Source organism: Vitis riparia, chromosome 10 (genome assembly GCF_004353265.1).
Source record: "Vitis riparia cultivar Riparia Gloire de Montpellier isolate 1030 chromosome 10, EGFV_Vit.rip_1.0, whole genome shotgun sequence".
Taxonomy (NCBI): Eukaryota; Viridiplantae; Streptophyta; class Magnoliopsida; order Vitales; family Vitaceae; genus Vitis; species Vitis riparia.
In genome coordinates, this window is record NC_048440.1 from 12172523 (window position 1) to 12191343 (window position 18821).

The window sequence follows — 18821 nt, forward strand, 5'->3', positions numbered from 1 at the left end:
CACCTCAAATTCAAAAACTTGTAGAAACGACTCAAATAATAATCTTACAAAAATATATTAAATTCCTCGGAACTCAACTTCAAAAAAATCTAACACATGGAACCTCGGTAAAACAAGTGGTAATAGCTGATTGGTGGCGATTTTTCTGTCGAGAAAGGATCCTTATATTTAGATACGAACGACCAGAAGAAAAATGAGGGGAGAGATGCAGATAAATGGTAAGAGGGTAGAGCTGTGGTGTCATATGAAGTCAAAGCAACCAACGGACGAAGAAAAAGTCGAGCAATCACCAAAAACATCGCAGAAATAATCAACATCAACCAACCACATGTCACATGACTGCTCAACAAAAGTGGAGTATTACATAAAGAAAGGGTTCAACAAAACTCACAGAAAGAGAGAGAAAGGAGAGGGTGCATATGCCCCATGCAATCTCTCTTTTTTGGATCTCTCAATCTGCTCTCAAATAATATATTTTCTTAATATAACCACCCTTTTTTAATTTCTTTCTCCTCATTTTCATATCTATTTTCATGATTACTTCTGTTTGTTTGATCTTTGATCATACTTCTTTCCTCTTTAAATTTTTCTCTCTCAGATTCTCCCTTCACTCTCCTTGGAAAACATGAGCCGGGTTCGTGCCATTTCGTCTCCTGATTTGCTTCCTTCTTCCTTGAATGATCATACCAATCACAACCAGAATATTCAAGATCGCCCAGATGATTTGAGCTTAGAAGGTGATCACTGATTTTTGCTTCTATGATATGTTTTAATTTAGAATGCAGATGACCATGCTATGTGTTATGGGTCTATGATATGATCAAATGCAGATGATCAGCTTCTTCTTTTTTCACATTTGGATTGGTAGTAATTTGGCATTCAAAATTAGTGCATGATATGAAGGAATTCAAGAATTGTGTGATGGATCTTGCTCGTCTCTTCACAAAATGTAGGCTGCATTGAAGCTTTCTTTGTTTGTGTTTCTCATTGTTTAATTAGGTGTTTCGACAAATATAAAGCTACTGCTAAAACTGATCCAAGATCACAATGAGGCATGCGCGAAAGACATTAACGATGAGCGGAAACTACAGAGAGTGGCAGGAATGATGACAAACATTCTTGATGATGTTAAATTCAGAATCCAAAAGTGCCAAACTCTTAGCAAGAAACGAGAGGCGGAGCTCAGGCGGTGCAACACTGACCTTAGGCCTGGCCATGTCCCCAGAGACAAAAAGCCTACTGAAGCAGGAGGCGAGGAGAAACAGAAGATGAAAAAGGAGCTGAATGCGAGCTTGGCAGCACAGAAGAGCCTTGAAATAATGTGTTCAAGCTTGGGGAAGGAGAAGGAGATTATGGCAACAGAACTTGCAAGGAGGGTCCAAGAATTGAGTGGGACAGAGGAGCTTGTCAATGACCTCAAAGCCCAAAATGAGATGCTGTTGGAGAAAGTACAAAATTTTGTGGCTGAGCACAAAGAGGAGGAAACTCTAGGAAATGAAGCCCTCCAAGAGCGTAACAAGGCGCTCTCAGAGAAGCTCCTCAAGTCCATTGATGGGTATCGATCCTTGAAGAGGAAGTTGAAAGAGGCCCAGGAGGAGAATGCAGGACTTCACATGACATTGGAGGAAGTGGGGGTGGATGTAGCAGCTGGCCTAGACCAAATCCGTAGCTTCAGGCAGCGGATCATCACAGGGAATGAACAAGCAGTGGATATTGAAGAGGAAATGTCGGCATTGGTACATATGTTTGAACGCTTTGAAATCAAGGCAACAAAGCATAGACAGAAGAAAAGTGAGTGTGTAAAACCAAAGGTTGTGATTAAAGCCAGTAGCCCTTCAGTTCTCGCATGAGAAGCAAGGAGGACTAAGAAAACAAAGTGACAATTGGGGCTCTGCTAGTTTTGTTTTTTCCTGTCAAGGAAAATGCAAATTATCCCATAGTTTGGAATTTTAAATAAGAGGTTTGAGTGTTTGTAATTAGTGATCCAATAACAGGTTCAGCATTCCAGCCTATATCCCCTGCCCCGGAATAGTTGTGTAATTCCCTTTTTTGACCTTCTTCCCCCATCTTGTATGCCATTGTTAATGAGAAGATTTTCTTGAATACTTCTGACACTTTCCATTTTATGCATCCTTGAGCAGGATTCTGGTTTCTACTTACTTGCAGGCTCACAACCACAATACCAAAGAGTGAATGCTGTTTGGAAACAGTATAGGAAGCACAGCTAGAACTGAGAATTTGTTCCAGAATTCTAGCATTAAAATCCATCATAGCATACATAGCATTCGTTGCAGAGGTAGCATACAAAAGGTTTCCACAAAAGCCTCTTGGGTGATGCATCCATAAATATACCTAAATATGCATGCATACAACAGGATACAAGATGGTGAATTTTTCAAATACTGCTTTGAATTGCTCAACAAGATAGATACTTCAGACTCAAATAAAATTCTCAATGTTGTATCTGAAGCAAACTCCCAGTTGTAACATATAGACATACCATAACCTTTACATAATATCACCAGCCAAGGGTACCATTTACTTTTGAGAGAATAAAGGATGAAATTGAATCCTGAATCAAGAAAGTCTATTACTCAGCAACATTTTGCACCTGGCAAGCAGCAATGGAGTTCAGAAACCATGAATTGCTTGCTACTTTGGCTCCGGTTGATCTTACAAGGGCCTCAGCTTCAGATCGGCGGCAGGTAAAAATCTGATTCTTCATGTCAGGACCACACTTCTCAGGCAGTTCAAGGCTGTAAATAATGAAAGTTTCGTACATGGAGGATCCAGATGATAGAGTTTCCTGGTTTCCCAAAATGGGTTTTCTATGTAGAACAGTTCCTCCAGCTGCAATTACAAGATCTTGTAGGTAGCCCTTGTATGAAGGCATGAAGTCTCCAAAGAAATAGAACTTAAAGCCACTGAAAAGCTTTGGTTGCTGCATGGAATAAAACTTGTTAATAAAATGTCCAGTTCTTTGTACATGCAGACAAATATAAATACCACACAAAGACATCATTTTCTCAAGCTTCGGAATCCACATTGAATTATGAAGAAAACTTCAAATTAGCTTATTTCGTGCCTTTGAGTGGTGAAAGGAGAAACAAAGGGAAAACTGATCATATGACCTAATTAGTGGAAATTTATTGTCATGATAATACATGATGGTATTACTGAACCACCTTCAAATTTCTGAGAAAGATCATGCTAAATTACAAAACTCCCTGAATTTTGATCTATGGCATACCACAGATTTCAGAATAAAATTGAAAATCATTTGGTAGGACAAAAGTTACCTCAAAGAATATAGAAATATATATCACACCATTAAGACTTATATAAGAAGATGTTTCAGATGGGCCAAAGTTACAAGTATACCTACAAATAGATTGATTCAAGGGGAGTCTAAATAACAAAATTAGTCTATGCGAGATGCAATTGAAAGATGATCAAATGATGGTTACAAGAAATAACCTTATTCAGGAGTCTTAGTCTCCCAAGTCGAGGACCATCTCTGATTCCATGAATGTCAATACCAATTTCATACTGCTCCTCTGCAACAGGCTCCTTCGCTTTCATGCAAGCTTTAATCCCTGTAAAAAAAAGTAATAATAAAAAATCAAAAAGATTAAGAAAAGAAAACTCAGTGTATATATGTATACACTGGAGCTCTGAGATACTGATCCATTGTGTAAGAAAAAAAAAAAAACTAATACTAACACTCAGTGTTCAGAATCCACTTTCCCTCCAAGATACCCATCAAAAATTTTAGGGTTCTTCTGCATGCTCCATTTTCATCTGTTGATGCAATGACATGGGTGATACCTGGACCCCATTTCTTCAACACTGTAACTCCAGATAACCTCTCAAATTCTGAAACAATATCCTGCCAATTCCAATGTGAAGTTGAGAAAATATTGGAATTATACTTCCTAAGATTCAAGCCTAAACCTATTTAGATGTGTATTTTACCTTCTCTGCAACTGTGAGAGCTGAGCAACAAAGAACCAATTTACCAGGTGATCCATGGGAATTCCAGTGCTGACTAGTACTGATGTCATGTTTAACAGCAACTTGAGCTCGTTGAATGTCTGATCGTCTGGAAAAGAATGGAAAAAATCAAGGCATATAATGAGATTTTTATATTGCAGAAATACTTGAAAGTCCACTCGCAGCAACTTTTAAAACGAGTTTTATATAAATGTCAGTGTACCCTTTTGTACTGCATTTCTTTCTAGTTTTTGCTGGACGTTCAGAAATTTCATTTGGCAACTTAGAAGAGGCATGAAGAGGACACAACATGACAAAGTTGTCCTGTAGCACAATTAAAAAAATGAATAGGTAGACACATCCCATGATAAAAAGAAAAGAAATGACCTGATGTTCTCTATGAATTTTTTTAGACAGCATTTCAATCTATTTAACACTTAACAGTATCCCATCGACATTGTGGGGTTAGCTTTGCACAAGGAAAATGAAAGCTTTTGCGACAACTCTTCTCATAGCAACCTAGAGATGCCCCTTTGATACCACAGCAGCAGCATGTAATCCTCCGACTTCTTGTTAATTCAGCTTTGAGATTGACTGCGGTACCATCCTCAAAATAAACATTAGGGGCCCTGCACAAATTTGTTTAATGGCTAAACCATATCAACAACATGGAGCTTGTAAACATTAGAAGCAAAAACTAATTGCTGAGTTTTAAAGAATGATTCTTATTGAGTTTCTTTACATAAATCAGAAGTTCCATAAATTCATAGAGATACAATTTTTTGAGTAAGCATTTCACCTGACTTCTTTTGATTTCATACAACATATTGACATAAAATTGAGGCATCTTGATCAATAGTAAAATGATAATCCTATTTGATGTATTCTGGTTCATAGTAGAAAAAATGCATCTGTATTACATGCTGATCTGAACATATCTGACAATTAAGGATATTATACCATTCTGTGCAGTTCCTGTGCGAATGTATGATGTTAGATCCTCCATTGTGATCTGCTGCAATGGGCCTCCCATTGAAGTAGTGGACCATCTCTCCTGAAGCCTGTAATTTTGGTTGCAGATTTTACAAAATAATAAGAAGACAACGAAAAAAAGAGGGAAAAAAAAAAGGTATTTTGTTGGTATAAGCATTCAAATAACAGACCAGCGTATACATAAGGGAAAGAGATGCATATATTTGACATGAAGGCAAGGCATACCTCTGAATCTTCAGCAGAATGACAAAAAGCACAACTAATTTTATTAGGAATGCTCTCACATTTCCGCAAAGCCCCTCCACTAGTGGCAGAAAGAGCCTTCTTTGCTGTTGATGAATAATCAAGAACTCTGACTTCAGGATTGCATTGATTGTTATTAATTGGTTGGGTACTCTTTGCAGAAACCTTGGTATGGCCTTCTTGAGTGTCATCGATCAACCCATATTTTGAGATGTCATCTGTTGAAACCTTCAACTTTTTTGAAGGTCTCAATCTTTTATCATGCTTCTGATTAACTTTACTAATTATTCTGCCATGTTTGCTGGCTTTCTCACCACGATCAGAAGCTTTCCCATCATCAGCCATAGGCAAAGAAACACAAGGTGAATGGGAGAACATATCATAATTTATTTGGTTTAGGGTAATTGCACCTTTCCCAAGCATGTCATCCTCAGCAGATTCTAACTTCTGATTTTTAGATCTTACAGTATGACCTTTCTGGCTCTGGGTGTTGACATTATCACACCTTCTGCCCCTTTTCTTTAAGTTAAGATTTTCATCACTGACATGTTTCTTAACTAATGAAGCAGGCAATGCAGTAATTATATTCTCATCATCCTGATTCAGAGATTTTGATCCAACAGATACGCTGGAAACATTTTCTGGTGCTGCACCAGTAGCATTGTTATCAAAGCAAGCCTTCTCACACCCTTTGTGAGTTTTTTTCCTCAAATTTGAACTGCCATCCTTGTCACAATCTTGTACTGGAATAAAATCTTCAGCTACACTCTGTGCATTAATATGGATTCCAAGAACTTCATCAGCACCTCTCTTGGCACGTTTCTTTTGACCCTTTTTATTTGATTTCCTACCTCTCTTTTTTGATATTCCAATCCCATTTTGACCATTGGCATTTTTGGTTTCTGGGGAGGACATAGCAGGCAATCTCATAGCTGCACAGCCTGTTCCTTCTTTGCAGTTCATGCCATTCATGTTCTCTGTTCTAGGAGCTTCCTCTTCTTTAGTTGCACTCTGTGAATCTGGTTTATTTTCCCCTTTTTGAATTTCATCAAATTCATCAGAATCTGGAACCTGCATTTCACTTCAAATTTCAGTAATGGCAAAATGACAAATGCACATGGCAAGGTTTTCTTTTCTGAAATTAACAAAATATTAAGGATAATATATTTTTAGGAAAAAAAAACACCTGAAATACAAAGAGATGATGCCATACCTGCATTTCCATGGGACTTGAACAGAGCTCAGGGGAGCAAGCTCTTTGTGTCCATTCAAATATCTCACTATCAAATGGGTCTGCAACATTGAATTCGGTATCCACCTTCCCCTACATAACATTATCAAGGTATGACAAATCAAATTTAAGTTATCAAATCACTCCAGTTTTTGCAATGGCTTAAGTAATATGTAGAAATTGAATATCTACTATTTTCAGATTACATGTCAAAACAGCTTATTAACATTTGGTTACAGACATAGAACATCTACTGCTTTTTACTAGCCCCTCTACCAAACATTCTTTGTAAAGTTTACAAAGAACTTCCAAATTAAGTCCATAGTGCAATATACTGACTACTTACTTTTGGGGTCAATTCAGAAGGCATTTCATCATCTGAACCCTTGATATCACTGAAAGAAGGAACATTTGGCAGTGATGAGCTCAAGGCAAGATCCCCATCCATCTGCTGACTTGAGTTTTCTACATCTTCATCCTCTCGCAACCAGAAAAAAGGTGAAAATACCAGTTCTCCATTGTCATTTAGAGCAGGTTTCTCATTTAGTACAACTGAATTGTTCTTAGGCCCACCTTTGCTCATTTCACTCAAACCACCATCCAACTTTGCAGGCCGTTTGGGGGTTTCTGACAGAGGATACTGTGGCACCTGAACCCTTTTCTTGCCTGGAAAGGAAGGTTTTGCAGGATTGAGACCAGAATCTTCTGGATTGGTTTTAAGTGATCTTTTTGGTCCCTTCCCTTTCAGTTTTCTTTGATTCTTTGCTCTCTCCTCACTAGCATTATCTGCTTTTTGTCCCCCACAATTTTGATCACCTTCAGTTTGCTGTTTATCTTTAAAATAGAGACAAGGCACAACAAAAGAGAAACATGTAAGATAGAGAAACACTGTAATCTCCCTCAGAGATAAACAGGCAGAATTCTCTCAAGCCAGATGGATATCTTCTACAAGACTACAACTGAACATAAAAATTGGTGTCCAAATAAATTGCAGTTTCAGCAAAGGAATAATCATGCAGACTTAATGATACAAAATAGACAGAACTGCAGCAGATATGACTGTGAAGAGCAAAGCTCAAAACAAATCTTCAACTGCATTCTGAAACTGTTTCTGTATTTCATAAAAACTAACATTTCACAGTCAAAAAATTTCCTGATAGGAACTCCATGCATAGTAATGCAAAGGATGGGCAGTCCATTCTTTTTTGGCTCATAAATGTCATATTCAAAATATTAGTTAAAGGGAACAAAAATCCCATATGTTAATGCACACATTCATTCAGTCATATCGATTTAATTCTTTCCTTGTTTTTCTTATCACTACAACCTATTGATCCCACAACACTTACACATTCTCATATTTGGAATGCATGTATCACCTGATAATTTAGTTGATGGTGCATTCTGAGTGACAAAAATATTGATTCCCGAAGCAGCTTCCATGCTTTTGTAGATGCTGACCAAGCTATCCATGTGAGGCACAGGGCGAACCTCTGCAGCAAAGGGTATAAGCAAAGCATACAAGACAAAGAAACTTAGAGAAAAAGATCTAGCAACAACAAAAGCAAAAAGATTATTTTGATTTGGATGAATGGATTTGGAGTATATATTAACTTGTGCAATTTAATGAAAATGATAAACCAGAAAAAGATTGAAATGGTATTTTAGAAAATGGCATGAGAAGCCTGTTTTTTGTTCCTGAAGCATTCAATAGGTTTTTGCCACCCAAGGTCTTTTTTGTGGGCATGGCACATGTTACAAATCAATAGGTTTTACCCATTACAAATTTATAATGGATTCATTATAATTTCAATTAACATGGTTACATTTGCCTAACCACATACATCATTGCTTTTAATGCTAACAGTCATTTATCTATTTATCAGTTATTAACTGCTAAAAATTTAGCCCCTTTAACATGACATTCAACAGTATATTTCAATGATGAAAATTCTTTCCCTTGTAATAAGCATTATCCTATGCAGATAGACCCAAATATGTGCATGATACCAATCTGACTGCTTAGATTTCATAACTTTTTATGTACAATGGCTATGCATACCTCGACGCCCATATGGCACTTTACAAACTGGGCAATTTGAACCTGACTTCATTGACTTCATGATACATGAACTGAAAACAACCAAAAAAACACAGAATGAGGTTTGATTTCTCGATTTTAAGAACAAATAAACATATAGCCAAAAAAGAAAAATGACACGAAATGAACAAGAAGAGCTTACTTGCAGAACACATGATTGCATGTAAGCGAAACTGCAGAATTTAGTAAACTCAAACTGAAAAATGTAAACAGAACATACATTAGAGGTACAGGACACTATAGTCCCATAAGAGAATGTCACACTCGTAAACTTTTAAGGCAAAATCATGGAAACCCACAAAAAGCAAATTGATGAATTAGAAACCCAAATGAAAAAAACGATCCATACATATGATTAGGGTTCCTATGTAATAAGGATATAGCAACCAACTAACCAGGAAAAATATTGAAGTTAAATGTTAAAATAAAAATAAATTTTGAAAGAAAATTAATAAATACAGAAGCACACACGTTCAGGTTTCTGGATTATACAAAATTTCTTGATAAATCAACAGCAACAACCATAGTAGTTGTGCCTTGGGGTCCGTTTAGTTGCCGAAAAAATCTGGGAAAATTGACCATTCTGCTTGGTTGCTCAGAAAATGTGGGAAATAGATAAAAATCTCTGAAAAAATGAAAACTTCCCATTGTTCAGTACCCGAGAACACAAACGGGCTCGACCCAACTGAGCCAAACACAACAGAAAGCACAAAAGAAAACAGATTTTGACTTGTTTTTATTTTCCTCTGGCTCCTCAGCAACCAAACGGAGGTGAATCAAATGAGAAGGCAAAGAAGAAAGCAAGTGGGGATTACAGAGATAATGGGTAGTTACCAAATGGGGCAGTTGAGTTCTCTCCCCATCCTCTCCAGGTGTGAAGAATCGCCCATTTTGCTGCAAGCGATTTAGAGAGAGAGGAAGAAAGATTGAGGAAGAAGAAAAATGAAGGATCCGAATTCCTTCTGAAATGTAAAGAATTAAAGGGATGGAGAAACAAGTGGCGCCACTTTTGATTTTGGGCTTTGGGGGTTAGGACCTTTTTCAAAATTTCAACCCGCCAATCTGACTCCGCTTCACCCGCCACACTCGCTATTAATGTTATTAACTTATTATTATTATTTACTTGCTTTTGCCTTCGTTACTATAAAACATTTAAACACAACTTAGAACCTTGATAGTGATTTGAAAAAACATTTTTAATATTTTTAACATTTAAAAATTTTTATTATTAAAGTATTAGAAAGACAAAACATTTTATAAAATCACTACCAAACACACTTTTATTTTCATTTTTGCTTTAATTTCCCTTTCACATTTTCATTTTCCATTTCTTAAATGAAATACAATACATGCATATAATTAAAATTAATTCAATATTTATACATTTTAAATTATTTAATATTTATATACAAAAGTTAAAACAAATCAAATAAATTTAAAGCAGTATATAAAAATGATTTGTTAACTTTAGATTTTTTTTTATTAATTTTTATATATATATATTTTTCCTCTATTTTATTTCCGTTACATTTTCTCTCAAATTTTTAAAAAATTAACCATGGCCTCTTATTGACTTTCAAATTTAAGAAGTTACAGGTCACAATGATGTGGTTGGAATTTAGAATAACCAAGGTCATTCTAAGAGCTTTTAGCACAGAAACAATTGATACATGCAAAAGAACATGATGGATAAGATGCTTCTTCTCCACCAATAATCAGCCATTGATGCCACACAGAATTCAACAGCGGTCTTTGATGATTGTCATCAACTCTCAAGTTCAATTCTTCAACATCCCAATGGATGCTGTTTGGAATACACAAACACTCCGTGGATGCCAGACATCATATGATTTACCAATAATCCTTGCAAGAACAATGTCCATCTTTGAAATGGTGGAACCGGCTGCGGTCCCTCACAACTATCTCTCGATCAAATACCTTTGAAATAAGTTTAATTGCTAAGTGACAATCTGCACACACCCTCAGATTCTTCACAACCCTGATTGGGATGCCGGCTGCTGTATTAATCAGCATAAAAGCAATTGCAATCTTCTCACTGTGATAAGACAGAGCAGTCTCCTTTTCCTCCTCCTCTATGTCTGCAAGCACATTTGAGATGTGAGGCACGTAACCTTCCAATTTCAACAACTTTGTGATCTCTGCTAGCTTCACATATATTTCCTCAGTTTGGGGATGGGATCTATCTCCCATTACAAACTCATGGAGGCGATTTCTTAACTCAACAAGGCTATGCCCCGGAGTTTTCTTCACTCCTTCCCTCAGCATTGTCCTCCTCACCTTGTGCACGTCTGACCAACGCTGCTCAGATGCATAGAGGTTGGAGAGGAGCACATAATCCCCACTGTGTTTAGGCTCTAACTGGAGGAGTTGGGCTCTTGCAACCTCCCCAAGAGCCAAATGCCCATGTATGGTGCATGCTCCCAGTAAGGTCCTCCAAACAACAGCATTGGGCTGCATTGGCATGTTTTGGATAAATTCATGTGCTTGTTTCACCAAGCCTGCCCTACCCAACAAATCAACCATGCAACCATAATGCTCTATCTTTGGTACAATGCCATATTCCTCTTTCATCCTCTTGAAGTAATCAAACCCCTCATCCACCATCCCACAATGACTACAAGCATACAAGACCCCAACAAAAGTAATCTCACTGGGCATCAAGCCCTTCCTCTCCAACTCCTTGAAAAGCTCAAGTGCTTCCTTTCCAAACCCATTAACAGCCAATCCCACAATCAAAGAAGTCCAGGAAACCACACTCTTTTCCTCCATCTCGTCAAACACTTTATGTGCTTGTCTAATGCTCCCACACTTTGCATAAAGATCCAAAAGGGCATTGCCAGCATGCAAGTTCCCATCCAAACCCACTTTTACCATGTACACATGAGCCCTCCTGCCCAAAGCCAGAGCCCCAAGCTCAGCACATGCAGAAAGCAAGCTAACCATGGTGAACCCATCTGGCTCCACGCCCCGCAAACCCATTTCCCTGAAAAGAGTCAAAGCCTCATTAGGCCTCCCATTAAGAGCATATCCATTAATTACAGAATTCCAAGTCACAAGATTCCTCTCAGCCATCAACTCGAACAGCTTGTGAGCACTCTCAGCATGCCCACAAGCCGCATACATATGAACCAAAGTGTTCTGAACAAACACCAACGACTCAAACCCATTTCTTATAGCGATGGAATGAACCTTTTCCCCCTCCCTAACGTCCATCAACTTAGCAATGGCCTTGAGAAGAAAGGGGTAAGTGTGTGTATCAGGTTCAATGCAAGATACATGCATTTGACGGTACAATTCAAGGGCTGGCATAGGATTTTCACTCTCTGCATAGCCCCTTATCATAGTATTCCACGTGAAAATATTTGGGTTTTGGATTTGGGAAAAGATTTGGTGGGCATAGGACATGGGCGAGCAGAATGACAAAAGGGTGAATATCAAGTACTTGCCCATATCCGGGTTGGTGAGGGGGACACCATGTCTGATAGAGAATGCATGGATTTGCCTGACTTTGAATTTGGAAGAAGCACAGCTTAACAAAAGAGCAATGCATTTCTTGAGAATATAGGATTTGGGGCTTTCTGGGCAGGTTGACGTGGAGATTGTGAAAGCAAAATGTTTTCTGGGGCTATGGGTTGGGATTGAGGGCTGCCTACCCAGCTGATTCGAGTGCATGAGATACGTGGGTGTGTGAGGAAGGAGCCTCCTTTTAGTATTGCCCTTTTACTTTTATCCTTCGATTTTGGAAGGGTTTTCATCAACCTGATAAGGTTAATTTGATCAAATGAATTTTCTCTTAAAAATATGAAATACGATTTTTTTTTTAGACAATATTACCCTTCAACAGATAGGAGACAGGGGTTCAACATGTTAGAATATTAAGTTTATTTTATATCATATTAATGTAATCACACTATGTCTCCGGCAGCACTACTGATAGAGTACTTAACCCTAAATCAGCAGAAATATTTTCTTTTTCAATGAATACAAGCAGTAGTTACTTGAAAGCTTTGATTGCTTTGAAGTTGTGTTTTGACTCCGAATCTTGTGAAAAAGTTAGGCCTGGGTTTCTCAGGAAATCACATTAATTGTCACTAAGTACTCTTAGCCCTATGATTTAGGCCTTGGTCCCAACTGTTCATAACATTATCAGTGCATTATAGAGAAATGATGCTAGCATCTACTCCTCACTGTTATGCTGGGATGTTTAATATATATATATATATGACATGTTGCCCTATAATTAATTTTTAGCCCTCATCCTAAAGTTCTCCAAGCTTCAATATCAATTAAAGCAAGCATGGCACATGAAGTGATCATGGACAACTTTCTCAAGCCATTTTTTAGGTTTCATGCCCATTAAAGAAGTTGACAACCTCCGAGGTAATGAGGATGAAAAATATTTTAATTTGTAAGAATGAGACAAAAGCTTAAAAATACCAACCAAAACCAAAACTTCAATAAAAAAGCAAGGTGTAACTGGGAATTTTATCAAGCAATTAGGTGTAGTAGCTTTCAAATCTCTATCACCATACCAATTATTAATATATTATTCAGCCCATAATTCAGCACTCTTGTCCAGACTTTCCACAGCAATAGCATTAGCAGAGCAATATAGGCAAATAATAAATTTGGGTCTCTCCCTTACATGTAGTCTAGTCACTGTCATGATGGACTGTAGGAGATATGATAAGTTGCTGTATAATTTTAGCTCTCATCCAAACATTCTTCATGTTTCGATGTCAATAAAAGCGGGCATGGCACATGGAGGACATTCTCAAGCCAATGCTTGGGTTTGCATTAGCCCATTACAGCTAAAAGGAGAAGCAACCACACATGAATGCATCCACAAAGACAGAAAGTCCAAGAATTCTCCCGCAGGTCCCGCATCATCCATCAGTCTGCCTTTTATAATTGGTTTCAAGCTCATGGCATTGGTATGGTAGACTAAGACAAGTGCATAAGCTGTAAAAGGAAATTTGCCCTTTCAACTCTATCCACATTTCCTTTTCGATCCATATCCTTTCTCTCAGTCTTCGAATCTGACGACTGAAAAATGATCATTTGTCTAATACTGAAACTAACTTCATTCAATGTTCGAGTTGTGTTGTGTATCATTGTACAAAAAGTTACATTAGAGCTCTCAATGATTTAGTTAGTGAAGGAGAGAACCAAATGAATCAGGGCTTTTTGGTTCTTCTTCTCACCCTATTGCACCAACATCTTAATCATTTTATTCCTTTAATTAAACCTCAAGTTAAAAAGTAATAACTGTAACCAAAGTCAAGGAATAATCGTGCTAGCCTGCACGTCCATGGTACTTGATAAAATATATGACTTGGGTCCCAAGCTGTGAGAACCGGGAAGAGACGGAAAGTAGGTTTTCTTGTTAACCTATTGGCTTCACTCTTCCACCATAGAACATGGGCTACATTTGTGTTGAAGCACCTTAACTCTTAGAGCTCTTTGATGACAGCCCTCAAGCCGATTCATTGTGTCCATCCACCTTCAATATTTCAATATCGATATCAATATTAGTTGAAATCTTATGGACCTATCACCATGAGACGATCGATGCCTTCAAAGGGGGTGAAGAGTTGAGGAAGTGGGTGCACAAGTAGTGTTGGGAATAATCACAAGTGTTGAGATTTTAGTAGTGGTACTGGTAGGTGAAAGTGATATGATGGTGATGTTGAAATGCTTGGCGGAGGTAGGAGATGGTGGTGTGTGGAATAATGGGGGTGGTGGTTGTAGGGCATAGTAGTGATAGCAGATGACGCACAATGTTGGCACAATGAAGAGCCGGAGGTGCTGCTGCATGTGAAAAAAAGAATAGGTAGTGAGGATGATGAGACGGTGGCAATCGATGTTTTTTTTTTTTTTATCTTTCTTGGTTTCTTCTTATCAATCAGTACTTAGTACTTGTGGAAAGTGGAAGTTGGTTTTTGGGGTTGCTGTACCCAAGTACAGTTTCCAGTTCTTCCTATACTGGACAGAAATACAAATTCGAAAATGATAATTTACTATTCTTAATTAGGCTTGAGAGAGCTGATTGAATGCACAAACTTGTTTCTAATTTCTGATAGAAATAGCCATATATATATAGATATACACCAGTGTTCAACAAAACTGCAATTATCTAATTAACCGATGCTTATTGGCAAGTTCATGGGAAGGAAGGGCCATAAGTACAAGTAGAGTTGCTCGCTCATGCATCTCTCGAGCTAAATACATAAAAATGATGAATGAACAAAAATGGAAAATAATCAAAGATCAATCAAAAAATTCCCAATGAGCTGTGGTTGGAGGAGGGTCAAAGGTCTCCCACTTGGTTGTGACAATCACAGGCTTCACTTTCCCGTTTGATATCTTCAGCACATCTAGCGTTTCCACACACTTCTGCACTCTCTTACCCTGCAAAGATAACGTTAAACAGCGATCTAGTATCAATGCTATACTCTTTTGGAGTCCACATCTACAACATCCAAATTCATAAATTCTGAAGCATAATGGAAAAGGAATAAAGGGTGCAAGTGCAACGAAAGCAACTGTCGATATAAGATAATCGCTTCCACACTTAAAAATTATTGGTTGATAGCTAAGGCACTATTCCCTTAGCATTATACAAGTCTTTACTCGTTTTGCACGTTTAAATTTTTGATTGGTTACTAAGGCTATGTTTGGTCCCGGAAAGTACAAAGGAAATAAAAAAAATGCTAAGGAAAATGATTTTCTCATATTTGGTTGTCCTATGTAAAATATCAAAGAAAATCAAATATAATTAAAACTAATTAAAAATTTATGTATTTTTAAATTATTTAATTTTTATATTGATGAGTTAAAATAAATAAAATGAGTTTGAAGTAACAAAAAAAATAATTTATCAACTTTTAATCTATTTTTTTATTTTCCTTCTACTTTTCCTTCCCTCGTATTTTCCCTCAAATTTTCCGGGAACCAAACATAGCCTAAATGTACTTCCCGCATTTTGAAAAGAGTAATTATTATTTTTATTTCAAGAGCCAAAATAAAGGTGAAATCTGCATTATGCTTTACAGTATTTCACTATTTCCCAACTTGGGTGGTCACATTGTATATGTAGATGGTATTAGTAATTTAGTGGCACCACAAATTCCATCATAATTCCCAAGCTGAAAAGGCAGGCTGCGGGTTCCCATATGGCATCAATGGGCAAAAGGATGAAAATATTATCATTTGCGCATGGAAATAATCGGAGCAAACAATGGCAAAATGTACCTGCAAATTTTTCTGAGCAGACGCATCTCCTTCTGCAGCAATGCCATCCAGTTTGATAGCCTGTCTCATGAGCATCTCAATCAATGTAGTGATCTGAACCTCTGGTACCTTAGTCCCATTCGAAATTGACTTCTCAATTGCAGAAACCTATGGAAGATAGAAGAAACACATGATTTTCAAAATTCACTAATTATTCGGGGCATTCAACCAACTACGTTATAGTGTATTTACTGAATATGAATATGAAAGGGACAAGCTTGAAGCTGCCACTCTGGATGGGGCGGCCCACCGAGTGGCAACAGGGCACTATCTCATCTTTAGAGGTGATTGGGCCCATTTAATAGCCACTTGACGGTCAAGATTCCAGGGCCAATGATGACACAAAAACCATATTATATACTGATGTCGCACCCCATCGCTGCCAGCTGTGGGATTATGACTCAATGCTGTCCGCCAACTTTTTTAACACATCATTATTCTCCAGATCTAACGGATGCCATTGAGTCGTACCACTACAAAAATGCCTCCAAAACGTGTTCCTATTTTTTTTAATTTAATTAATAACTAATAGTGAGTTTTGTAATGTGTAGTAAACTTCATCAGATTGGCTTACCTGCTCCGCTAACTTATCAACCTCCATGGACACGTTCGAAATGGCGCGATGTGCGGTCTGGATCTTGGCGTTCCTGCGCATCTCGATGGCTCTCCTCTCTCTGCTCGATGGATCCTCCATTAGTATGACTTTTGATCGACCTTTGACGCCGCACATGTCCAAATATTCCCCATTTTCTCTCTCCTTTCCTCGGAATATTAACCTCTGTTCACCCGGCTGTAACCCAGTCTCCGCCGTCAGAAGCTTCTTCAACTCTCCTGCCACCACGCATAACCACATTTACGATATTACCCTCTAAAGTTGCAATTATTATGCCTGCTACATTATACAAACTTCGTGATTTTTTCGTCTTGATGAGGCCATTATGGTCAGATAAAATTGGCTCCTTCCAAAACAATTATGAACGCATGAAACTTCCCGAGAAAGGATGACAACACAAAAGGAAATGCAAAATTGCGATTTTCTAGGGCATGAAAATGGTATTACCTTGTTTGCTTGCCGAGAACACGAGGGAGAAGAAAATAACAGAAAAATAAAACGTAGATCTTGAGGGAAGAAAAAAAGAACCAATAAAACAAAAAGACACAAGGAAAAGAAAACATGCAACGCCTCTCATGTAGACGTGTCGTGAAAATCCTCTGTTTTCAGGAATCAAAGAGGACTGTGCCATTCAGCATTTTCGTTTCCTCTCCTCCATTTTCTCGGCAGTCAAACAGAAAAAATAACACATAAAAAGACACACAGATCGATCAATCATACCAAAAGTCGCCTGAGAATTGACGGAGATCTCGTACCGAAGAGCACCATAGGCAACGCGAATCAACAAATTCGGAGCCAAAGAATCCGATTTCTCGGTTCGCTTCTGCACCAACATTCCTCCGGGCCTCATCTCCCACTCAATCTCTTCATCTTTAGACGTAGACGACGTCGTCGTCGCCGAGCCCTCGCTCATGCACCCACTATAATCCGATCTCCCCTTCATCATCTTTGCCGGAAAAATCACTACAATTGAGCGTTCAAAATGGATTTTTCTCGGGAAAATGAGAGAAAATATCTAGGGCTGTGAACTATATTCTGCCGACACAAACACGCTGTAGCGCGGGGATGGGGTTTTATACGGCAATGAAAAGGTTTGCTTACAAGACAGTAGAGAAATGACAGGAAGTTTTGTTGACCAATGAGAGGCCTCACACGTGTTGAGTCTGTCAGATAAGTCTAGTGACAGCTAAGCACAGAGGTTGCCGACAGTCTACGGAAGCATCCAAGGGAAGCAAAAGCAAATGCTTTATGTGTAATGTTCCATCGGACGCGTGGGTCTCTGTTATTGGTCTGTGACATTTGTGGGTCCTTTGACGGGGATGTTGAAGAGTGGCTCCGCTCCTCGTTTGTGATCGGTTGGGTTTAAGGACCCTCCTGTTGAAAAAAGGAAGGAGTGTGGTCACGTGAAGGGACTGTCTGACCCACGATGTTGATTTTCTATTGAGTTGGGTCCTGGGAGTAGGGCTTTTTTGGGAAATTTCTTCTGTTTTCGGCTCATCACAGCCGTCGGATGCAATTGACATGGTTGACCCTTGTTGCTGGATTTTTGTTTTTTTTTTCCTCTTAAGAAATCATAGAGTAAGCTTTTATTATCAATGGCTTAAATGAATAAAAAATATAACATTTAAAATGATTGAAATTATAAAAGCACTTGAATGAAAAATAAAGCATCATAGATTCAACGAAAAATATAATTATATCAATTAAAAAAAACCAAAATTATTTTTCAAATTTATTTCATAAATAAAATGAATTTATAACATTAAATAAGCCAATGTCCATAAAGAGGCAAGAAGTTATTGCATACAACTTAAAAAAAATATATATATATCAACTTTTGACTGGATTACTGGTCAACGTCAATTACTTATGAGCCACGAAAAAAGCATGGTTTTGAATGTCCCAAAGCTTGATTCAACCATCCATTACTCGACTTGTTTAATTTAATTTGACTATGATTGTTTATTTCTCATATTATAGTAAGGCATAACGTGTACAACTTAAAGGATCCATTTACACTTTCAAGTTATTGCCATGATGGCAATGGAGATGGCAATTGGATCCGCTTCTAATGCGGCTGTTTTGTGGGATAAAATTAAATGGGTTCGGGACAAGTTTGAATTTTTTTTTTTTTTTAATGAATTGGGATCGGATTTAGTGCGGTACAATCATTGTCCTTACCATCTCGATCCACCCTGTATAAGTAATTTTTTTTTTTACTTTTCCATTTTTTATGCATAAAACAAATAAGAAATCTATCTTCCAAAAAGTAAATTGTAAATTTATGATATTTATTTTTAATGTATTTAAAATTATAAAAATTTAAAAATAAT

At 37.7% G+C, this 18821-nt stretch overlaps 4 protein-coding genes across 4 annotated transcripts; 1 reads left to right on the forward strand and 3 right to left on the reverse strand.

The window, feature by feature from the left end:
- Positions 1 to 405: 405 nt before the first annotated feature.
- LOC117923523 lies at positions 406 to 2103 on the forward strand. The gene is made up of 2 exons (XM_034841850.1): positions 406 to 737; positions 1000 to 2103. The coding sequence occupies exons 1-2, from the start codon at positions 626 to 628 to the stop codon at positions 1848 to 1850; spliced, it is 963 nt and encodes a 320-aa protein (XP_034697741.1). The 5' UTR covers positions 406 to 625; the 3' UTR covers positions 1851 to 2103.
- A 208-nt stretch (positions 2104 to 2311) lies between these two features.
- LOC117922959 (protein BREAST CANCER SUSCEPTIBILITY 1 homolog) lies at positions 2312 to 9495 on the reverse strand. Its single transcript, XM_034841200.1, has 14 exons — positions 9396 to 9495; positions 8704 to 8757; positions 8523 to 8593; positions 7840 to 7953; positions 6807 to 7294; positions 6443 to 6553; positions 5212 to 6300; positions 4954 to 5054; positions 4436 to 4622; positions 4217 to 4317; positions 3976 to 4102; positions 3724 to 3889; positions 3478 to 3596; positions 2312 to 2941 (listed from the first exon to the last, which is right to left on the reverse strand). Exons 1-14 carry the CDS (start codon positions 9449 to 9451, stop codon positions 2591 to 2593), a joined length of 3135 nt encoding a protein of 1044 aa, XP_034697091.1. The 5' UTR covers positions 9452 to 9495; the 3' UTR covers positions 2312 to 2590.
- A 656-nt stretch (positions 9496 to 10151) lies between these two features.
- LOC117923469 (pentatricopeptide repeat-containing protein At4g21065) lies at positions 10152 to 12320 on the reverse strand. The gene has a single exon (XM_034841768.1). It carries the CDS (start codon positions 12252 to 12254, stop codon positions 10413 to 10415), a length of 1842 nt encoding a protein of 613 aa, XP_034697659.1. The 5' UTR covers positions 12255 to 12320; the 3' UTR covers positions 10152 to 10412.
- Positions 12321 to 14655: 2335 nt separating this feature from the next.
- LOC117924266 (BAG family molecular chaperone regulator 3-like) lies at positions 14656 to 17545 on the reverse strand. Its single transcript, XM_034842859.1, has 4 exons — positions 17209 to 17545; positions 16450 to 16706; positions 15837 to 15983; positions 14656 to 14993 (listed from the first exon to the last, which is right to left on the reverse strand). The coding sequence occupies exons 1-4, from the start codon at positions 17432 to 17434 to the stop codon at positions 14853 to 14855; spliced, it is 771 nt and encodes a 256-aa protein (XP_034698750.1). The 5' UTR covers positions 17435 to 17545; the 3' UTR covers positions 14656 to 14852.
- Between the last annotated feature and the right edge of the window lie 1276 nt (positions 17546 to 18821).

What these genes read in the sequence shown, in the direction of transcription:
- LOC117924266 (XM_034842859.1), bottom strand. Translation starts at nt 17,434, where the DNA reads ATGATGAAGGGGAGATCGGATTATAGTGGGTGCATGAGCGAGGGCTCG. An exon ending in TTGATAAGTTAGCGGAGCAG is followed by an intron (nt 15,984 to 16,449) that starts GTAAGCCAATCT and finishes TATCTTCCATAG; the next exon opens with GTTTCTGCAATTGAGAAGTC. An exon ending in CTGCTCAGAAAAATTTGCAG is followed by an intron (nt 14,994 to 15,836) that starts GTACATTTTGCC and finishes TTATCTTTGCAG; the next exon opens with GGTAAGAGAGTGCAGAAGTG.
- LOC117923523 (XM_034841850.1), top strand. Translation starts at nt 626, where the DNA reads ATGAGCCGGGTTCGTGCCATTTCGTCTCCTGATTTGCTTCCTTCTTCC. An exon ending in AGATGATTTGAGCTTAGAAG is followed by an intron (nt 738 to 999) that starts GTGATCACTGAT and finishes TTGTTTAATTAG; the next exon opens with GTGTTTCGACAAATATAAAG.
- LOC117922959 (XM_034841200.1), bottom strand. Translation starts at nt 9,451, where the DNA reads ATGGGCGATTCTTCACACCTGGAGAGGATGGGGAGAGAACTCAACTGC. An exon ending in CTCTCACAGTTGCAGAGAAG is followed by an intron (nt 3,890 to 3,975) that starts GTAAAATACACA and finishes TGGAATTGGCAG; the next exon opens with GATATTGTTTCAGAATTTGA. An exon ending in GTGGATTCTGAACACTGAGT is followed by an intron (nt 3,597 to 3,723) that starts GTTAGTATTAGT and finishes TTTTTTTTACAG; the next exon opens with GGATTAAAGCTTGCATGAAA.
- LOC117923469 (XM_034841768.1), bottom strand. Translation starts at nt 12,254, where the DNA reads ATGCACTCGAATCAGCTGGGTAGGCAGCCCTCAATCCCAACCCATAGC.